Here is a 22,042-nt window from a genome sequence, read left to right as displayed (position 1 = left end):
CGGCCTCATAACAAATGAGTTCGACACCCCTGGAGCAGGTCATAGGTGATGAGAAAGACTTCTGTCCGGGACCCTGGAGAGCTGCTCCCAGTCTGAGTAGACGAGACTAACCTTGATAGACCGAGGGTCTGATTCAGTAGACGGCAATTCCGTGTGTTCCCAGTAAGCATCGTAGATTGATGAAAAATGGAAGCAGGTGAAGATCCTTTGAGGAGAGGGGCCGTGACTCAGTGGTAGAACATCGTAGTAGAACAAAGTGGTATCATTTTTACTCTGCTCTGGTAAGACCTCACCTGGAGTCTTGTGTTCAGTTTTGGGCACCACATTTTAAGAAGGATATAGACAAGCTGGAACGGGTCCAGATGAGGGCGACGAAGATGGTGAGGGGTCTGGAGACCAAGTCCTATGAGGAAAGGTTGAAGGAGCTGGGCATGTTTAGCCTGGAGAGGAGGCGGCTGAGAGGTGATAGGATCACCATCTTCAAGTCCTTGAAGGGCTGTCATAGAGAGGATGAGGGGTCTGGAGACCAAGTCCTATGAGGAAAGGTTGAAGGAGCTGGGGATGTTTAGCCTGGAGAGGAGGCGGCTGAGAGGTGATAGGATCACCATCTTCAAGTCCTTGAAGGGCTGTCATAGAGAGGATGAGGGGTCTGGAGACCAAGTCCTATGAGGAAAGGTTGAAGGAGCTGGGGATGTTTAGCCTGGAGAGGAGGTGGCTGAGAGGTGATAGGATCACCATCTTCAAGTACTTCAAGGGCTGTCATATAGAGGATGGGGTGGAATTGTTGTCTGTGGCCCTGGAAGGTAGGACCAGAACGAATGGGTTGAAGTTAAATCAGAAGAGTTTCTGGCTCAACATTAGGAAGAACTTCCTGACCGTTAGAGTGGTTCCTCAGTGGAACAGGCTTTCTTGGGAAGTGGAGAGCTCTCCTTCCTTGGAGATTTTAAAGCAGAGGCTAGATGGCCATCAGTGTTCCCTCTAAGCAGAGTGAGCGTTAGCTAGCTCACAGATTTTTAGCCTCCAGCTCACACCTTTTTGTCTTAGCTCAGGAAGGATGACCCCAGAGCACAATCATTTGTGCAGTAACTCACAACTTTAATGCCAGTAGCTCACAAAGTAGAATTTTTGCTCACAACGCTCTGCAGCTTAGAGGGAACATTGATGGCCATCTGATAGCAATGAAGATCCTGTGAATTTAGGGGGAGGTGTTTGTGAGTTTCCTGCATTGTGCAGGGGGTTGGGACTAGACGACCCTGGAGGTCCCTTCCAACTCTAGGATTCCTGACACTTAGAACAGTTCCTCAGTGGAACAGGCTTCCTCGGGAGGTGGTGGGCTTTCCTTCCTTGGAGGTTTTTAAGCAGAGGCTAGATGGCCATCTGACAGCAATGAGGATCCTGTGAATTTAGGGGGAGGTGTTTGTGAGTTTCCTGCATTGTGCAGGGGGTTGGGACTAGACGACCCTGGAGGTCCCTTCCAACTCTAGGATTCCTGACACTTAGAGCGGTTCCTCAGTGGAACAGGCTTCCTCGGGAGGTGGTGGGCTTTCCTTCCTTGAAGGTTTTTAAACAGAGGTTGGATGGCCATCTGACAGCAATGAGGATCCTGTGAATTTAGGGGGAGGTGTTTGTGAGTTTCCTGCATTGTGCAGGAGGTTGGACTACATGGCCCTGGAGGTCCCTTCCAACTCTGTGATTCAATCCCTGGTATCTCCAGTTAGAGGGATCAAACAGTAAGTGATGGGGAAGACCTTCACCTGAGACCCTGGAGAGCAGCTGCCAGTCTGATTAGACAATACTGACCTTGATGGACTTCTGATTCAGTAGAAGGCCGCTTCTGTTGTTCATGGACGTTAGAGGTGGAGGTGCATGATTTAAGGGAGCATGAAACCTATCCATATCAGCCTCTCCCGTTGGGCTGTTTTATTGCTGAAGAAAAGTAATACAAAGTATCTTTGGTACTGTAGGACTACCAAAGGATGCTGGATTTGATGCGAGACATTATTCTGGCAACTGATCTGGCTCACCACTTGAGAATCTTCAAAGACCTCCAGAAAATGGCAGAAGGTAAGAACATAAGAGAAGCCCTGTTGGATCAGGCCAATGGCCCCTCCAGTCCAACACTCTGTGTCACATAAGAGCATAAGAGAAGCCCTGTTGGATCAGGCCAGTGGCCCCTCCAGTCCAACACTCTGTGTCACATAAGAACATAAGAGAAGCCCTGTTGGATCAGGCCAGTGGCCCCTCCAGTCCAACACTCTGTGTCACATAAGAACATAAGAGAAGCCCTGTTGGATCAGGCCAGTGGCCCTTCCAGTCCAACACTCTGTGTCACATAAGAACATAAGAGAAGCCCTGTTGGATCAGGCCAGTGGCCCCTCCAGTCCAACACTCTGTGTCACATAAGAACATAAGAGAAGCCCTGTTGGATCAGGCCAGTGGCCCCTCCAGTCCAACACTCTGTGTCACATAAGAACATAAGAGAAGCCCTGTTGGATCAGGCCAGTGGCCCCTCCAGTCCAACACTCTGTGTCACATAAGAACATAAGAGAAGCCCTGTTGGATCAGGCCAGTGGCCCTTCCAGTCCAACACTCTGTGTCACATAAGAACATATGAGAAGCCCTGTTGAATCAGGCCAGTGGCCCCTCCAGTCCAACACTCTGTGTCACATCAGAACATAAGAGAAGTCCTGTTGGATCAGGCCAGTGGCGCCTCCAGTCCAACACTCTGTGTCACATAAGAACATAAGAGAAGCCCTGTTGGATCAGGCCAATGGCCCCTTCAGTCCAACACTCTGTGTCACATAAGAACAGAAGAGAAGCCTGTTGGATCAGGCCAATGGCCCCTCCAGTCCAACACTCTGTGTCACATAAGAACATAAGAGAAGCCCTGTTGGATCAGGCCAATGGCCCCTCCAGTCCAACACTCTCTGTCACACGGTGGCCAAAAAACCCAGGTGTCATCAGGACGTCCATCAGTGGGGCCAGGACACTAGAAGTCCTCCCACTGTATCCCCCCCAAGCACCAAGATTACAGAGCATCACTGCCCCAGACATAAGAGAAGCCATGTTGGATCAGGCCAATGGTCCATCCAGTTCAACACACTGTGTCACACAGTGGCCAAAAAAAAAACAGGTGCTATCAGAAGGTCCATCAGTGGGGCCAGGACACAAAGCCCCTCCCACTGTTTCCCCCCACCCCCAAGCACCAAGAATACAGAGCATCACTGCCCCGGACAGAGAGTCCCATCTATACCCTGTGGCTAGTAGCCACTGATGGACCTCTGCTCCAGATGTTTATCCAATCCCCTCTTGAAGCTGTCTATGCTTGTAGCCACCACCACCTCCTGTGGCAGTGAATTCCACATGTTAATCACCCTTTGGGTGAAGAAGGACTTCTTTTTATGCGTTCTAACCCAACAGCTCAGCAATTTCATGGAGTAAAAGCCCACGGGTAAAATCACTTTGCCCACCTTCTCAGCACTGCTGGGGGTGGGGCGTGACGCCTGGGGACTGGCAGAATTCATAAAGCTAAAAGTGGAAGTTTTTCTATGCAGTACAGGCCACTAATTTTTTTTTTTTGGTCTCATCAAGTCACAGCTGATTTATGGTGGCGACCCCATTAGAGTTTTCCAGGCTAGAGATGGCCTCAATGTCAGGTTGCCAAGTCCAATTCAAGAAATATCTGGAGACTTTGGGGGTGGAGCCAGGAGACATTGGAGGCGGAGCCAGGAGCCAGCGTGTGACAAGCATCACTGAACTCCAAAGGGAGTTCTGGCCATCACATTTAAAGGGACCGCACACCTTAAGAACCTAAGAGAAGCCATGTTGGATCAGGCCAATGGCCCATCCAGTCCAACTCTTTGTGTCACACAATGTCAAGCATGCGGTTTTCAATCAAGTGGATATAAAACTACATTTAGTGATAGACCGATACTTTCTCCTTGAACAAGTTCTTGAGAGTGATGCTAAAGATACATTGATACAATACTTTAAGGCATACTTCAAAGGGTTCCAAAAGGTGGGGGCGAGGGATGCGCTCTAACACATAAACTATCATAAATGTCTACATTCTCACAATGTTATCAGTATTTCGTCCTTGCTTTCCCCAGATGTTCCACACTCCCAGAAGGGAATGTATGGGAAGGTGCTGATTATTCTTTCTCAAGTTAGTTTCGTTTCTCTCTACTCTACTCCACGAGCAATAAAGCAAGAAGGGGGAGGGGGGAAGAATAACAGAGTTAACAGGCTTGGGTCCTCGATGATATTTCACAGGCCAGCTTTATGGAAGACCCTAAAACAATTAATTACCAGTGGAATTCTACCATGCTTGACACACAGCAGCCAAAATATATATACACACACAAACAGCGGCTAATAGCCACTGATGGACCTCTGCTCCATATTTTTATCCAATCCCCTCTTAAAGCTGACTATGCTTGCAGCCGCCACCGCCTCCTGTGGCAGTGAATTCCACATGTTAATCACCCTTTGGGTGAAGAAGGACTTCCTTGTATCCGTTTTAACCCGACTGCTCAGCAATTTCATCGAATGCCCACCTTTTAAATTCCTTCCCTCCATTTGGAAATAATGAAGGTCCAATCAGTTTGAAACGCAGAGGGTATTTTGGGGAGAGGCACTGGATGCTATGCTGCAAATTTGGTGCCTCTAACTAAGAAAAACAGCCCCTCCAGAGCCCCAGATACTCATGGAGCAAATCTCCATTATACCCTATGGGAATCAGTCTCCATAGGGAATAATGGAGTGCCCAGCAGACATTTCCCTCCTCATGCCTACTTTCTGAAAACCCTGAAGCGGGGGGAGGGCCTCCAAACCGGGGGATCCCCTGCCCCCAACTGGGGATTGGCAACCCTACTTCGCCACAGTGTCTCTGCTGAGCCTCCCAGAACTCGGCCGTTTTTGCGGAAGACAAACCCAAAAGTCCACCCTTCAGAATGTCGCTTGTCTCTCTTTTCCGCAGTCGGCTACGACCCCAAAAACAAGAACCACCACAGCCTCCTGCTGTGCCTTCTCATGACCTCCTGCGACCTCTCCGACCAGACGAAAGGCTGGAAAACCACCCGCAAGATTGCTGTGAGTAGCAGGACAGATCCAATCCTGCACAGTCCCCTTTTCCTTAAGCGATATATGTTGTTTTCCCCAAATCAGACTGCAGAAAAGCCATTAATGTCATAATTGGGAAGGGGAGGGCATAAGAGAGGCCATGTTGGATCAGGCCAGTGACCTATCCAGTCCAACACTCTGTGTCACACTGTGGCCAAAACCCAGGGGCCATCAGGAGGTCCATCAGTGGAGCCAGGACACTAGCAGCCCTCCCACTGTGCCCCCCCCCAAGCACCAAGAATACAGAGCATCACTGCCCCAGACAGAAGAACATAAGAGAAGCCATGTTGGATCAGGCCAGTGGCCCCTCCAGTCCAACACTCTGTGTCACATAAGAACATAAGAGAAGCCATGTTGGATCAGGCCAATGGCCCCTCCAGTCCAACACTCTGTGTCACATAAGAACATAAGAGAAGCCATGTTGGATCAGGCCAGTGGCCCCTCCAGTCCAACACTCTGTGTCACATAAGAACATAAGAGAAGCCATGTTGGATCAGGCCAATGGCCCCTCCAGTCCAACGCTCTGTGTCACATAAGAACATAAGAGAAACCATGTTGGATCAGGCCAGTGGCCCATCCAGTCCGACACTCTGTGTCACATAAGAACATAAGAGAAGCCATGTTGGATCAGGCCAATGGCTCATCCAGTCCAACACTCTGTGTCACAGAAGAACATGAGAGAAGCCCTGTTGGATCAGGCCAGTGGCCCATCCAGTCCGACACTCTGTGTCACATAAGAACATAAGAGAAGCCCTGTTGGATCAGGCCAGTGGCTCATCCAGTCCAACACTCTGTGTCACAGAAGAACATGAGAGAAGCCCTGTTGGATCAGGCTAGTGGCCCCTCCAGTCCAACCCTCTGTATCACACAGTGGCCAAAAAAAAACAGGTTCCAACAGTGGGGCCAGGACACTAGAAGCCTCCCACTATTGCTCCCCTCAAGCATCAAGAAGACAGAGCCACACTGCCCAGACACAAGAACATAAGAGAAGTCATGTTGGATCAGGCCAATGGCCCATCCAGTCCAACACTCTATGTCACACAGAGGCCAAAAAATCCCAGGTGCCATCAGGAGGTCCATCAGTGTGGCCAGGACACTAGAAGACCTCCCACTGTGCACCCCCCACCAAACACCACAAATACAGAGCATCACTGCCCCAGACAGAGAGTTCCATCAATACACTGTGGCTAAGAGCCACTGATGGACCTCTGCTCCAGATGTTTATCCGATCCCCTCTTGAAGCTGGCGATGCTTGTAGCCGCCACCACGTCCTGTGGCAGCGAATTCCACGTGTGAATCACCCTTTGGGTGAAGAAGGACTTCCTTTTATCCGTTCTAACCCAGCTGCTCAGCAATTTCATGGAGTGCCCACGAGTTCTTGTATTGTGAGGAAGGGAGAAAAGTCCTTCTTTCTCTAACTTCTCCATCCCAGGCATCATCTTGGAAACCTCTATCATGTCACCCCTCAGTTGATAGCTCAGTGGGCCCTGCAGATGTTTCAGTGAGTGCAACAGAGAGCTTCCCTGAAAATTGTATAACCAACCGTCTTTGCCTTACAGGAACTGATCTACAAGGAATTCTTCTCCCAAGGAGATCTGGTACGTAAGAAAACTCCCCGGCAGCCATGGGGGAGCTGCTGAGCCTGCCCCAGCACAAAGCCAAGCCAAGCCGTTGTCTGGGTCGGCAGCAGCAGTAGGCTGCAGAAACTGCATGCCAAAGGGCTTCGGTTCCAGGAGAACTGTTGCCTGAGGAAGAATTCTTATTGAAACACGCACATTTCGCGTAGGGGGGCGTGTTGCGCTTTGCGATGGCACTTTGCGATTGCTGTGTAGGACAAGGGTGTATTGCAGCATTTTTCAAACTGTCGTCACTTTAGAGATCGGCAAGATCCTGGGGGTATGAACTTTTGCAGTGACAGCCAGATTGGTGTAATGGTTAAGTGTGTGGGCTCTTATCTGGAGAACCGGGTTTGATTCCCCACTCCTCCACTTGCAGCTGCTGGAATGGCCTTGGGTCAGCCAGAGCTCTCTTATCTGGGAGAACCGGGTTTGATTCCCCACTCCTCCACTTGCACCTGCTGGAATGGCCTTGGGTCAGCCAGAGCTGTCTTATCTGGGAGAACCGGGTTTGATTCCCCCCTCCTCCACTTGCAGCTGCTGGAATGGCCTTGGGGCAGCAGAGCTATCTTATCTGGGAGAACCGGGTTTGATTCCCCCTCCTCCACTTGCAGCTGCTGGAATGGCCTTGGGTCAGCCATAGCTCTCTTATCTGGGGGAACCGGGTTTGATTTCCCCACTCCTCCACTTGTACCTGCTGGAATGGCCTTGGGTCAGCCAGAGCTCTTCTCTGGGAGAACCAGGTTTGATTCCCCACTCCTCCACTTGCACCTGCTGGAAGGGCCTTGGGTCAGCCAGAGCTCTCTTATCTGGGAGAACCGGATTTGATTCCCCACTCCTCACTTGCAGCTGCTGGAATGGCCTTGGGTCAGCCAGAGCTCTCTTATCTGGGAGAACCGGGTTTGACTCCCTCACTCCTCCACTTGCAGCTGCTGGAATGGCCTTGGGTCAGCCAGAGCTCTGGCAGAGCTGTCCTTGAAAGGGCAGCTTCTGGGGAGAGCTCTCTCAGCCCAACCTACCTCACAAGGTGTCTGTTCTGGGTGGGGGGGGGGAGGTAAAGGAGATTGTGAGTCACTCCGAGACTCTGATATTGAGTATTGGGTGGGATGTACATCCAATATCATCGTCTTCTTCCAATCTCTGCAGGAAAAAGCCATGGGCAACCGACCGATGGAGATGATGGACCGAGAGAAGGCCTACATCCCTGAGCTGCAGATCAGCTTCATGGAACATATCGCCATGCCTATTTACAAGTAAGAAAACAACAACCTGGGATCACAGTTTATATTATGGGAAAGACGCTGTGATTTGTTGGCGAACGTATTTAGTGAACCTTTTTTGAACAGAGTCTTTTGTCAAATTATAAAGTACAACTTTTTTGGAGAGCCAATTTGGTGTAGTGGTTAAGTGTGCGGACTCTTATCTGGGAGAACTGGCTTTGATTCCCCACTCTTCCACTTGCAGCTGCTTGATTGGTCGTAGGTTAGCCATAGCTCTGGCAGAGGTTGTCCTTGAAAGGGCAGCTGCTTTGAGAACCCTCTCCAGCCCCACCCACCTCACAGGGTGTCTGTTGTGGGGGAGGAAGGGAAAGGAGATTGTGAGACGCTCTGAGACTCTTCGGAGTGGAGGGCGGGATGTAAATCCAATATCTTCATCTACCTCACAGGGTGTCTGTTGTGGGGGAGGAAGGGAAAGGAGATTGTGAGCCGCTCTGAGACTCTTCGGAGTGGAGGGTGGGATATAAATCCAGTATCTTCATCTACCTCACAGGGTGTCTGTTGTGGGGGAGGAAGGGAAAGGAGATTGTGAGCCGCTCTGAGACTCTTCGGAGTGGAGGGCGGGATATAAATCCAATATCTTCATCTACCTCACAGGGTGTCTGTTGTGGGGGAGGAAGGGAAACGAGATTGTGAGCCGCTCTGAGACTCTTCGGAGTGGAGGGTGGGATATAAATCCAATATCTTCATCTACCTCACAGGGTGTCTGTGGTGGGGGAGGAAGGGAAAGGAGATTATGAGCCGCTCTGAGACTCTTCGGAGTGGAGGGCGGGATATAAATCCAATATCTTCATTTACCTCACAGGGTTTCTGTTGTGGGGGAGGAAGGGAAAGGAGATTGTAAGCCGCTCTAAGATTCTTCGGAGTGGAGGGCGGGATATAAATCCAATAACTTCATCTACCTCAAAGGGTGCCTGTTGTGAGGGAGGAAGGTAAAGGAGATTGTGAGCCGCTCTGAGACTCTTCGGAGTGGAGGGCGGGATATAAATCCAATATCTTCATCTACCTCTCAGGGTTTCTGTTGTGGGGGAGGAAGGTAAAGGAGATTGTTGTGAGCCACTCTAAGACTCTTCGGAGTGGAGGGCGGGATATAAATCCAATATCTTCTTCTTCTTCTTTACAATATTACCCAGATATAGGCTCATTTTGTCAAAATCCTTCCTCAGGAGTATTCCTGTTTTCTTCAAAGTTATCAGTCTCTTGTTACAATACACTGCTGATACTGGGAGCAAGCCAGGCATTAACGCCTTCTCTAAACCGATATAAAAGCCTTCTGAATTTGGCTGACAAAATGCTCTGCAAAACAGGGAAGGCTTTTGCATCCGGTTAGAGAAGATGCTCAAGACTGACTTTCTCCTAAATTAAGCTCATATGTAATGTTGAGAGCATTTTGCCATCAAAATTCAGAGGGCTTTTGCATCTGGTTAGGCAAAAGGTTCAAGAATGGCTTGCTCCTGAACTAAACACTTAAGTGCTATCGAGAAGACTATTAATTCTGAAAAATAAATAAATAAAGAGGTTGCGGAGAGCATTTTGCAAGTCAAATTCTGACAATGTTTGCATCTGTTTAGAGAAGAGAAAGCCTGGCTGGTTTCCAGTATCAACACTGTATTGTAATAAGAGACTGGTAATTTCGAAGAAAATAGGAATACTCCTGAGGAAGAAGAAGAACTGCAGATTTATACCCCACCCTCCTCTCTCAATCAGAGACTCAGAGCAGCCTACAATCTCCTTTATCTTCCTCCCCCACAACAGGCACCCTGTGAGGTGGGTGGGGCTGAGAGAGCTTTCTCAGAAGCTGCCCTTTCAAGGACAGGGGCTCATAGCGGCCTGCAATCTCTTTTCCCTTCCTCTTCCACAACAGACACCCTGTGAGGTGGGTGGGGCTGAGAGGGCTCCCCCAGAAGCTGCCCTTTCAAGGACAGAGGCTCAGAGCAACCTACAATCTCCTTTCCCTTCCTCCCCCACAGCAGACATCCTGTGAGGCGGGTGGGGCTGAGAGGGCTCCCCCAGAAGCTGCCCTTTCAAGGACAGAGGCTCAGAGCAGCCTACAATCTCCCATATCTTCTCCCCCCACAACAGACACCCTGTGAGGTGGGTGGGGCTGGAGAGGGCTCTCACAGCAGCTGCCCTTTCAAGGACAACCTCTGCCAGAGCTATGGCTGACCCAAAGCCATTGCAGCAGCTGCAAGTGGAGGAGTAGGGAATCAAACCCAGTTCTCCCAAATAAGAGCCCACACACTTCACCACTACACCCAACTGCTGTAGACTTTTGATGAAATGAGCCTATATCCAGGTGCTCATTGGATGGACTTTCTTTGCAATATTGTAAAGTTGTACTTCTGTATAATGCCTACAAAAGATTTATATAACTCTTTTACAAGTTTTACTAAATGTGTTAGCCAGCATATCACAGTGTCTATCTACAAGTAAGGGCAGCATCATTTGCCGGATCCAGCTCTCTGTGGGAAGGGCGAACAGTAGTAATGCATCTGCTTGGCATGCAGAAAGTCCTAGGTTCAATCCCCAGCAGCTCCAGTTAAAAGGACCAGGGAGGAGGGGATGGGAAAGTCCTCAGTAGCTCATTGGTAGAGCTTCTACTTGAACATATGAAGCTGCCTTATACTGAACCAGACCCTTGGTCCATCAAAGTCAGTATTGTCTTCTCAGACTGGCAGCGGCTCTCCAGGGTCACAAGCTGAGGTTTTTCACACCTATTTGCCTGGACCCTTTTTTGGAGACGCCAGGGATTGAACCTGGGACCTTCTGCTTCCCAAACAGATGCTCTACCACTGAGCCACCGTCCCTCCCCAAACTTAGCATGCAGAAGGACCCAGGTTCAATCCCCGCCATCTCCAGTTAAAAGGACCGGGCAGAAGGTGATGTGAAAGACCTCAGTAGCTCATTGGTAGAGCTTCTACTTGCATGCAGAAGGACCCAGGTTCAATCCCCGGCATCTCCAATTAAAGGACCAGGCAGAAGGTGATGTGAAAGACCTCAGTAGTTCATTGGTAGAGCTTCTACTTGCATGCAGAAGGACCCAGGTTCAATTCCCAGCATCTCCAAAAGACTTTCTCCAGTAGAACACGGCACTTGATCCCGAAAGACTCTACAAACCCTAACTACTGAGGTCTTTCACATCACCTTCTGCCTGGTCCTTTTAACTGGAGATGGCTGGGTCCTTCTGCATGCAAGTAGAAGCTCTACCAATGAACTACTGAGGTATCAAAGATTTCAGGTTTTCACGGCTGGTAACATCATTAGGGTTTGTAGAGTCTTTCGGGATTCCTTCCAGACGTTTCGTTCTCAGCTGCGGAGAACATCCTCAGTGGCGTTGCAGCCGGAGCAGGCGCTCAGACCTTCTTGGCTGCTGTGCATTGAGTGATCATCTCTTGCAAGCATTGTCTTTGAAAGGGCAGCCCCACCCACCTCACAGAGTGTCTGTTGTGGGGGAGGAAGGTAAAGGAGATTGTAGGCCGCTCTGAGTCTCTGTCCTTAAAAGGGCAGCTTCTGGGAGAGCCCTCTCAAGCTCTTCCCACCTCACAGGGTGTCTGTTGTGGGGGAGGAAGGGAAAGGAGATTGTAGGCCGCTCTGAGACTCTGTCCTTGAAAGGGCAGCTGCTGTGAGAGCTCTCTCAGTTCCACCCACCTCACAGAGTGTCTGTTGTGGGGGAGGAAGGTAAAGGAGATTGTAGGCTGCTCTGAGACTGTGTCCTTGAAAGGGCAGCTGCTGGGAGAGCTCTCTCAGCCCCACCCACCTCACAGAGTGTCTGTTGTGGGGGAGGGAAGTAAAGGAGATTGTAGGCTGCTCTGAGACTGTGTCCTTGAAAGGGCAGCTGCTGTGAGAGCTCTCTCAGTTCCACCCACCTCACAGAGTGTCTGTTGTGGGGGAGGAAGGTAAAGGAGATTGTAGGCTGCTCTGAGACTGTGTCCTTGAAAGGGCAGCTGCTGGGAGAGCTCTCTCAGCCCCACCCACCTCACAGAGTGTCTGTTGTGGGGGAGGAAGGTAAAGGAGATTTGTGAGCCACTCTGAGACTGAGATTCGGAGTCGAGGGTGGGATATAAATCGACTATCTTCTTCTTCCTAGGTTACTCCAGGACCTCTTCCCCAAGTCAGCCGAGCTGTACGAGAGGGTGGCGAGCAACCGGGAACACTGGACCAAAGTCTCGCACAAGTTCACCATCCGAGGCCTCCCCAGCAACAATTCCCTGGACTTTCTGGACGAGGAATACGACCTGCAGACGATGGCGGACAACGGGGCCAAGTTGAACGGGTGCCTGGACTGCGAAGAGGGGCACCTGGGGGAGGTGATGGAATGACGCCCACCGCCCCCCCCCCCCGATTTGCATAGACTCGGAGACACACAAGTGCAACTTTGTAAACTTTCCCCCGTCCCGGGGGAAAGGATGGGGCTGATTTTTGGAAACCGACAAACACAAATGGGTTCTTATTTATACTACGAGTTCTATCCGCCGCGAGCATTTCCCTCCGCCTCTACCCCACCCTTCCACCCCATTCTCTGACACTCCTCTGCCCGCCACTCATCCCCCTCCCCCATTCCGCAGACCAGCCTCTTCCATCGACACTAAGACTCTGCCTACTTGCTGTCGTTTTTTTTTTTTAGCTTCCTCGCACATTTGCGTTTCGATGAATGCCCAGCTCTGTCTCTTCCCCGCCCTGCCTTTGTGCACACGCTATAACATCTGCCATGGGGGTGTCTGTTATTCAGACCAAGTTAGATTTTCTTTTTAACAGCCAGCTGAAAGAGGTGCAGAGATTGTTCATTTGACTACGTCTTGGAAGGAATCTCTGCTCTAGGTTTAAGAAAAAGAAGGCTCCCACCTTCTCTGGACACTCGGACAATTTTGCAAGAATGGAAGATACCGTTGTATTCTATGGGGTGGTTTGAAGGAAGCATTGTGTAAGGGTGGGGGGGGGGGCAGGTGTTTTTTTCTTTCCCCTGTGGGTGGGTCTTGAAAAAAGACTTTTCGGTATTTTGTTCCCCAGAACTTGACCCACGCTATATGTTGCCGCAAGAGGTTAGCGGAGGAGACGCCCTCTCCCCATTTCTGGCACTCGGAGTTACTGCATTGATCATTTCTGTGTCTCCTCCTCTCTACATTTGAAACATCTGTTCCCGACAGAGGCAGGGTGCTGGGTGTGTTGAGCTATCAGTGTAAATTGGCTTGGGAGTCTTTTTCATTACGATTTTGAATATACAGGAAAGGAAAGGTCCCCTGCGCAAGCGCCAGTCGTTTCCGACTCTGGGGTGACGTTGCTTTCACAACGTTTTCACGACTTTTTTTTTACGGGGTGGTTTGCCATTGCCTTCCCCAGTCCTCTACACTTCCCTCCCCCCCCCCCCCAGCAAGCTGGGGACTCCTTTGACAGACCTCGGAAGGATGGAAGGCTGAGTCAACCTGGAGCTGGCTACCTGAACCAGCTTCCGCCGGGATCAAACTCAGGTTGTGAGCAGAGAGTTCAGACTGCAGTACTGCTGCTTTACTACTCTGCGCCACGAGGCCGCTTTTGAATATACAAGGCCCACGCAAACAAAGAGTAAGCGACGCTGGCCAATCCTGGATCCAATCGGAAGTGGATCCGGAGCCCAAACTCAGCCTGCGCACATTTTAGAGTGTCTCACATCCCTAGCTCCAATACAGGTCAAGTGTATCTAGCCATAGCTTACAGGGCATGTTCTAAAAGGCCAACAGGCAGGAATTTTCCTGTCTTCTCAGGGCAAAGGAAGCAAAACTGGACGGGCGGGCCTCGCTATCCCAACAGGCTATGTTCCCGTGATTTCTCCAAATACGGAGGAGAGGACTCCTGCGAAACCCAATTGGAAACTTCGATGCACTGGAGCATCGATGTAGTTTTACACCAATCCTCGTTCATTTCAGGGCCAACTTAGACGTCACGAGTGAGGTATGTGAATGATCTTTATTTCCTTTCTTTTTAAACCGAAAAAACCGCTTCGGAGGATGGCGCTGAGACTGAAAGAGAATTGGAAAGAAGAGCGGGTGACCCTCTCTACCGTTTTCCCTGTCCAAATCCACGCCCTCCCCCCAACCCCAGCTGCTTTCCCACCATTAGAGAGAGCCAGTTTGGTGTAGTAGTTAAGTGCGTGGACTCTTATCTGGGATAACCGGGTTTGATTCCCCACTCCTCCACTTGCACCTGCTGGAATGGCCTTGGGTCAGCCAGAGCTCTCTTATCTGGGAGAACCGGGTTTGATTCCCCACTCCTCCACTTGCACCTGCTGGAATGGCCTTGGGTCAGCCAGAGCTCTCTTCTCTGGGAGAACCGGGTTTGATTCCCCACTCCTCCACTTGCACCTGCTGGAATGGCCTTGGGTCAGCCAGAGCTCTCTTATCTGGGATAACCGGGTTTGATTCCCCACTCCTCCACTTGCACCTGCTGGAATGGCTTTGGGTCAGCCAGAGCTTTCATAGAAGCTGTCCTTGAAAGGGCAGCTGCTGTAAAAGCCCTCTCAGCCCCACCTACCTCACAGGGTGTCTGTTGTCAGGGCGGGGGGGAGGTAGAGGAGATTGTGACTGCTCTGAGACTCTGAGATTCAGAGTACAGGGCGGGATAGAAATCCAAAAACCTTCTTCTTCCTTAATCTGTTAATGGAAAGGGAGAAACACACCTTGGGAGAAGATGGTTTTGAGTGGACATGCATGATTGACAGGAACAAGTGAAGTAGCAACTAGCTCTTCCTTGGGTGTGAGAGGCAGCCTCCCCTGGTGGTTTTTCATTTCAAACTCCTTGGGAGACCTTTCCCCCTCCCTCCCCACTCTTCCTATCAGCTGCACCGGCCCCAGGGCGTCCTAGGCAGACAGCCAGCCCACCTTCCCCCTCCCCGCCGTGCCTCCTCCTCCCTCCCTTCCCCACCCCAGGTCTGTTTCAATTCCCGGAAGCTTGGTTGAGCTCCGCTCCCGGGCCATCTAAAGGAGCCCCCCAAGTGGGGAGGAGGGAACAGCGACGGCACCCTTTCAGGACGCTGTTCGTTTGCGCTGCTGCCTACCCGCCCGCGCCGTGTTACCTGCCAATCAGCTGATTGACGAGGGAGGGATACTTTCGATCGCCCAGAACCGGCACTCGAACCCCCTTCCAGGCATTAAAACAGACCTGGGGTGGGGAAGGGAGGGAGGAGGAAGCTGAGGAGTAGGCAAACTAGACCTTGGCCTAGGGGGAAGGGAGAGGAGGCCGAATCCGGTACCCCCATCCTGCTGGCGCCCTAGGCAACCACCTAGTTTGCCTAATGGGCAAACCGGCCCTGCCTCTCAGCTTAGCTTAAAGCGCTGCTTGCGCGGAGCACATTCTCAGCAGATTGGGACCCCTTGTCTTTTAAAGGTTGCCTGAGGTATCAAACTGAATTTGGCTCAGAGGACAGATCCTCCAATGCTTGGGTCTACCAACGGGGCTCAGCGCATCAGGGCTTTCCCTGGCCCCAAACGCACAAGAGCGCCCGCTGACAAAAGCACAAGAGCCATAATTGCCCGCTGACATCTGTCCTGACTCACCAAATGTTTTCAGAAAGCAGGATGGGTCTTTTGCCCAGCCAGGCTTCTGATTGGCCGTTTGGAGATGTCACCATTCTAGAAATGTTGCTTTGTCAGTGGCTGCCACCACAGAAGGGCCTTCGCTATGTGACTGAAGGCAGCCATTTTGCGGCTGCCTCTACCTCCTTTGGCAGCCATTTTGCGGCTGCAGCCAACACCCTCGGTCAGAATTCGAAAGGTGAACGCAGGCTCAAAAAGGTTGGGGATCCCTGCTCTAAAGAACTGTTTTCATTTTCGACATAGGATGCAGTGGGAGAAATTCTTCCATTTATTGTATTCAAATGCAGTTTAACAGGAGGACAGTGTGTTGTTTGCAGGAGATTTAGCCCCTCCGGTTGTAGATCTACCACAAGAGGGGCCGAAGCCATACAGAGGAAATGTGCCATTCACAAAGACTGTGATTCCGCTCTGTTGGATTCTGGGATTTGTCACTCCAATAGTCCCTTCTGAGCCATGGAATCCTTAATTCCAACATTTTGTTCCATCCTCAGAAGCCTGGGTGTTCGAAAGCAGGACTTAGTGCTCGCATGATGTGGCCGCCACCTCAGATGCTGTGAATTATGCGCACGGTATTTACTACACGCCCAACTATTTCCCAGAGGATTCAAAGTAAATGGAGACCAGCCACTGCTCACCTCTTCTTCTCAGAGACCTGGGAAAGGTAGGGTGAAGATTCCAGGGTTTTCGGTCCACTGGTGTCGCAGAGATTCCTGACAGATCCTTTTTGTTATTTTAAGTCACGGTCTAGAAGAGCTCAGCTTCGTATCTCGTGCCCCAACGTGCCTCTTTAGACCACCCCTTTGTGCTTTTGCATCATCAACTTTAAATCTTCTTGCAGTGGCTATAGGATCTGGTGCCTTTCAGCGCAGTCTTTATCATTTTTGGGGGGGTCAGTCTGTTTGGGGGGCTGGCTTGGCCTCTCCAAGAGAACTTGGAGAGCTAACTGAAGGGGAAGACGATGGCTTCTGAAATCGGGACTTCCTTGTTACCCAGATGCATGTTCCTTGGACCCAGCTTGATTCTAATCAAACAACAAATCAATACTCGATGGAGGAAACTTGAAAGATCTCCGTGGGTTCTCTATGACATCTTGATTTCCCCCCTTCATCGCAAGCACTGAGTACCATTTCACTGCCATTGTCTCGGTATTAGATGTCATTCTTTGAAATAGGAGGACTTCTCTCAGTCACCCGCTGGCTCTTTTCATCTGTAGGGGGTCCTATGAGACCTTTCTTTCTCCGCTTAAGTTGTGAAGACAGCCAAATACCAAATAGACAGAAGAGCTAGCAACGTTCCTTCACCCATCTGGAGGGATGGTGGCTCAGTGGTAGAGCATCTGCTTGAAAACCAGAAGGTCCCAGGTTCAATCCCCGGCATCTCCAACTAAAAAGGGCCCAGGCAAGTAGGCGTGAAGAACCTCAGCTGGAGACCCTGGAAAGCCATGAATGGGGCTGTGGCTCAGTGGCAGAGCATCTGCTTGGGAAGCAGAAGGTCCCAGGTTCAATCCCCGGCATCTCCAACTCAAAAGGGTCCAGGCAAGTAGACGTGAAAAACCTCAGCTTGAGCTCCTGGGGAGCCATGAATGGGGCTGTGGCTCAGTGGCAGAGCATCTGCTTGGGAAGCAGAAGGTCCCAAGTTCAATCCCCGGCATCTCCAACTAAAAATGGTCCAGGCAAGTAGGCATAAAGAACCTCAGCTTGAGGCCCTGGAGAGTCATGAATGGGGCTGTGGCTCAGTGGTAGAGCATCCGCTTGGTAAGCAGAAGGTCCCAGGTTCAATCCTCGGCATCTCCAACTAAAAATGGTCCAGGCAAAAACAGGTGTGAAAAACCACAGCTTGAGACCCTGGAGAGCCACTGCCATTCTGAGTAGACAATACTGGCTTTGATGGACCGAGGGTCTGATTCAGTATAAGGAAGCTTCATATGCTGACGTAGGTTCAAATGCTCATTGGATGATATATCTACAGCCCTTGAGATGGGAATTGTTTTCATGGCAGACTTTTTATGGGGTGGTTTGCCACTGCCTTCCCCAGTCGTCTACGCTTTACCCTTAAAAGCAAGCTGGGTACTAATTTGACCATCCTCGGAAGGTTGGAAGGCTGAGTCAACCTTGAACTGGCTGCCTGAACCCAGCTTCCACCGAGATTGAACTCAGGTCGTGAGCGGAATGCTCGGACTGCGGTACTGCAGCTTTACCACTCTGTGCCACGGGGGCGGAAACAACTGGTGCTTGCACCGGGGACTACCTTTGACCTTTTTTAAGTGAAAACAGGAACCCTCTGGAGTCTGTGCTTGGTCTCCACTAGACTCTCTCTGACGCAGTAAATGTGACTCATAGCCAGATCTTACGGTGCAGAACACTTTCCTAAGAACGCTTTCTTGGGAGTCATTCCCACTCCCACGTAATAGCTCTGAACTGGATTCTAAGTAGGCCTAAGTGGTCTGCAATCATCCAAACCTCACCTGCAAGGTGGCTATGTTAACTCTTTATTCCCTGTGTTAGTTTAGCCGCTGATTTTTCTGGATGTTAGCACTGAAACGGCTTCCCTTTTCAGTGTAGATATAAAATCACTTTTTAAAAAAACCTCGCACTCTTGAGTTGTTACGCTGTATGTTTGGGTGCAAGAGGAGACCCTGAAGACAAAGCCATTAAGGGGAACCATGCGTGCTTTTGCCGTAGAAGAAGAATTACAGATTTATATCCCGCCCTTCTCTCTGAATCAGAGACTCAGAGAGGCTTACAATCGCCTATATCTTCTCTCCCCCCCCCCCCACAACAGACACCCTGTGAGGTGGGTGGGGCTGAGAAGGCTCTCCCAGCAGCTGCCCTTTCAAGGACAACCTCTGCCAGAGCTATGGCTGACCCAACGCCATTCCAGCAGGTGCAAGTGGAGGAGTGGGGAATCAAACCCGGTTCTCCCAGATAAGAGTCTTCACACTTAACCATGTCACCCAACTGGCTCTTGAAGAAGGAGGAGGAGGAAGGGGAGAAGAAGGAGGAGGAGGAGAAGAAGGAGATGGAGAAGAAGACTGCAGATTTATACCCCACCCGTCTCTCTGAATCAGAGTCTCGGAGCAGCTTACAATCTCCTATATCTTCTCCCCCCACAACAGACACCCTGTGAATTGGGTGGGGCTGAGAGGGCTCTCCCAGCAGCTGCCCTTTCAAGGACAACCTCTGCCAGAGCTCTGGCTGATCCAAGGCCATTCCAGCAGCTGCAAGTGGAGGAGTGGGGAATCAAACCCGGTTCTTCCAGATAAGAGAGCTCTGGCTGACCCAAGGCCATTCCAGCAGGTGCAAGTGGAGGAGTGGGGAATCAAACCCAGTTCTTCCAGATAAGAGAGCTCTGGCTGACCCAAGGCCATTCCAGCAGGTGCAAGTGGAGGAGTGGGGAATCAAACCCAGTTCTCCCAGATAAGAGAGCTCTGGCTGACCCAAGGCCATTCCAGCAGGTGCAAGTGAAGGAGTGGGGAATCAAACCCGGTTCTCCCAAATAAGAGAGCTCTGGCTGACCCCAGGCCATTCCAGCAGGTGCAAGTGGAGGAGTGGGGAATCAAACCCGGTTCTTCCAGATAAGAGAGCTCTGGCTGACCCAAGGCCATTCCAGCAGGTGCAAGTGGAGGAGTGGGGAATCAAACCCAGTTCTCCCAGATAAGAGAGCTCTGGCTGACCCAAGGCCATTCCAGCAGCTGCAAGTGAAGGAGTGGGGAATCAAACCCGGTTCTCCCAGATAAGAGAGCTATGGCTGACCCAAGGCCATTCCAGCAGCTGCAAGTGGAGGAGTGGGGAATCAAACCTGGTTCTCCCAGAGAAGAAAGCTATGGCTGACCCAAGGCCATTCCAACAGCTGCAAGTGGAGGAGTGGGGAATCAAACCCAGTTCTCCCAGAGTCCACACACTTAATCACTACACCAAACTGGCTTTGCAATGTAAGCGTGGAAGCAAATCTCTGTCCTTCTCTGCAGAAACTCCTCCAAGGGGAATGAATGATGAAGGAACAAAAGGAGAGATTAGTGGCTCATTCGAGGTTGCATTACACTTGCCTCATTTCCGGTGGTGAGAAGTTCCAGAGGCTAACACTGACCTGAGTTCATTCTCTTGGAAGGTGACTGGAAGCCCTGTGGTGATTTTGTAGCATTTGCCTTACAAATGTACAAGGGCAGAGATCTTGCACCTTCTGGGTACTGCAGCTAATTCTCACACCACGGCTGTTTCTGTTCTGCACTGGCTTACTGGTCATGCATAACCGCAATAAACCTGCCTCCCTCTTTTCCGTCCTTACGGCTGTTTGGCCAGAGTCATTTGGAGCTGTTGAGATGCACCGAGGGATGATCTCTCCTGCGCTTTAACGGTCAGCAAGTTTCATCGTCCCTTTTGACAACCGGAAAGAGTTTCATGGGCATAAGCACCACTGAATGTGCCCACTTGGGAAGACGCTATAAGTCACCGCGAGCAGAGGACAAGAGTATGAGGTGGAACTGCTCATAAATGCCAAGGCGGCAACATTGCCGCCCCAAATGAGGCATTCCCAGAATCTCACGGACCCGCTCCATTGCTGGCAACGCTGCAGAGGATTGGCTGCGGGTCCGGGATGAAATGCCCGCCAACTCCCATGCCGTTGATGGCTAGGAATGAACTGAGCCCCTGCTGGGTCTTGGTACCTCTCCTCCTCAGGTGTTGGCCAGAGGGGCTGCAAGAAAACAGACCTGAGGCTTTTCCCACATTCTCTCTTGCTCGTGTATCCCTGTTACTTGGGGAGTGGGGGTTCTGCATGTTTTTTGCTCCCTCTAGTATACGCTGACTATGAGTCAAACGCTCAATATGAGCCAACAGTGTGATGCGGTGGCTAAAAAGGCAAATGCAATTTTGGGCCGTATCAACAGAAGTCTAGTGTCCAGATCATGTGAAGTGATGGTATCGCTTTACTCTGCTCTGGTAAGACCTCCCCTGGAGTCTTGTGTTCAGTTTTGGGCACCACAATTTAAGAATGATGTAGACAAGCTGGAACGGGTCCAGAGGAGGGCAACGAAGATGGTGAGGGGTCTGGAGACCAAGTCCTGTGAGGAAAGGTTGAAGGAGCTGGGCATGTTTAGCCTGGAGAGGAGGCAGCTGAGAGGTGATCTGATCACCATCTTCAGGTACTTGATGGGCTGTCCTATAGAGGATGGTGTGGAATTGTTTTTTGTGGCCCCAGAAGGGAGGACCAGAACCAGTGGGTTGAAATTAAATCAGAAGAATTTCCGGCTCAACATGAGGAAGAACTTCCTGACCGTTAGAGCGGTTCCTCAGTGGAACAGGCCTCCTCGGGAGGTGGTGGGCTCTCCTTCCTTGGAGGTTTTAAAACAGAGGCTAGCTGGCCATCTGACAGCAATGAGGATCCTGTGAATTTAGGGGGAGGTGTTTGTGAGTTTCCTGCATCGTGCAGGGGGTTGGACTAGATGACCCTGGAGGTCTCTTCCAACTCTAGGATTCTATGAACAGGTTTTGTCAGGAGGCGGTGGGCTCTCCTTCCTTGGAGGTTTTTCAACAGAGGCTGGATGGCCATCTGACAGCAATGAGGATCCTGTGAATTTAGGGGGAGGTCTTTATGAGTTTCCTGCATCGTGCAGGGGGTTGGACTAGATGACCTTGGAGGTCCCTTCCAACTCTGTGATTCTATTATTCTAGTGGTCAATTCAATATTACGTTGCTTTATGTCCGGCATATTTCCCCATGCATTCAAACAGCAGGTTTTTATGCTGGATATAAAGCAGTCTAACACGAAATTTGACCACTAGATGGAGAAAAACACAAGCAGAAGAAAACCTGCTGCCCCATCCCCCACCCCCCCACCCCCGCCCTAAGCAACACACAACCCTGAAAAATGACAATGCAGAAAAACCTTTGCAAAGAGAGTGAAACATAGGAGGGCCAGGACGGCATTCTGGCTGCAACGCCACTGAGGATGTCCTCCGCAGCTGAGAACGAGACGTCTGGAAGAAAAACTTTCTCCAGTAGAACACGGCACTTGAGCCCGAAAGATTCTACAAACCCTAATGATGATGCCAGCCGTGAAAACCTGAAATCTTTGATAACCATCTTCGTTATCTTCCCACCCCTTCCAACCCTCCCAGCAATCAACACAGAACAATGGTCACATTCCACAGCCAGCTTCCTTATCACCACCCTTCCAGGAAGCCCCACCAAACAATGGGCACATCCACAAACCAATTGCCCTCTCACCAAACCCCCTCCAGCCTAGAAATAGCAGCTCTCCAGCAGCCCTGGCCTCACTCAATGCAGAGTAGCCAAGAAGGTCCGGCTGCAACGCCACTGAGGATGTTCTCCGCAGCTGAGAACGAAACATCTGAAAGAAAAACTTTCTCCAGTAGAACACAGCACTTGAGCCCGAAAGATTCTACAAACCCTAATGATGATGCCAGCCGTGAAAACCTGAAATCTTTGATAACCTTTCTCATAGG

The 22,042-nt window shown here is 50.7% G+C and overlaps 1 protein-coding gene and 1 non-coding gene across 2 annotated transcripts in view; both read left to right on the top strand.

Annotated features, from left to right (window-relative positions):
* Nucleotides 1–12,348, top strand: part of PDE2A (phosphodiesterase 2A) — a 231,246-nt gene extending 218,898 nt beyond the window's left edge. The window contains 5 exon segments of the mRNA XM_060235363.1: nucleotides 1,965–2,064; nucleotides 4,979–5,091; nucleotides 6,681–6,719; nucleotides 7,884–7,990; nucleotides 12,102–12,348. Coding sequence (XP_060091346.1) covers nucleotides 1,965–2,064; nucleotides 4,979–5,091; nucleotides 6,681–6,719; nucleotides 7,884–7,990; nucleotides 12,102–12,333 — 591 coding nt within the window. The 3' untranslated portion in view covers nucleotides 12,334–12,348.
* A 4,538-nt stretch (nucleotides 12,349–16,886) lies between these two features.
* Nucleotides 16,887–16,961, top strand: TRNAF-GAA (transfer RNA phenylalanine (anticodon GAA)). Its single transcript has one exon. It is a non-coding gene; the product is annotated as a tRNA-Phe (tRNA).
* The last annotated feature ends 5,081 nt before the right edge of the window (nucleotides 16,962–22,042 follow it).

The sequence above is a fragment of the Heteronotia binoei genome, chromosome 3, assembly GCF_032191835.1.
Source record: "Heteronotia binoei isolate CCM8104 ecotype False Entrance Well chromosome 3, APGP_CSIRO_Hbin_v1, whole genome shotgun sequence".
Lineage (NCBI taxonomy): Eukaryota > Metazoa > Chordata > Lepidosauria > Squamata > Gekkonidae > Heteronotia > Heteronotia binoei.
The sequence above is the reverse complement of the archived record's forward strand: the minus strand, read 5'-3'. Positions and strand labels throughout refer to the sequence as shown.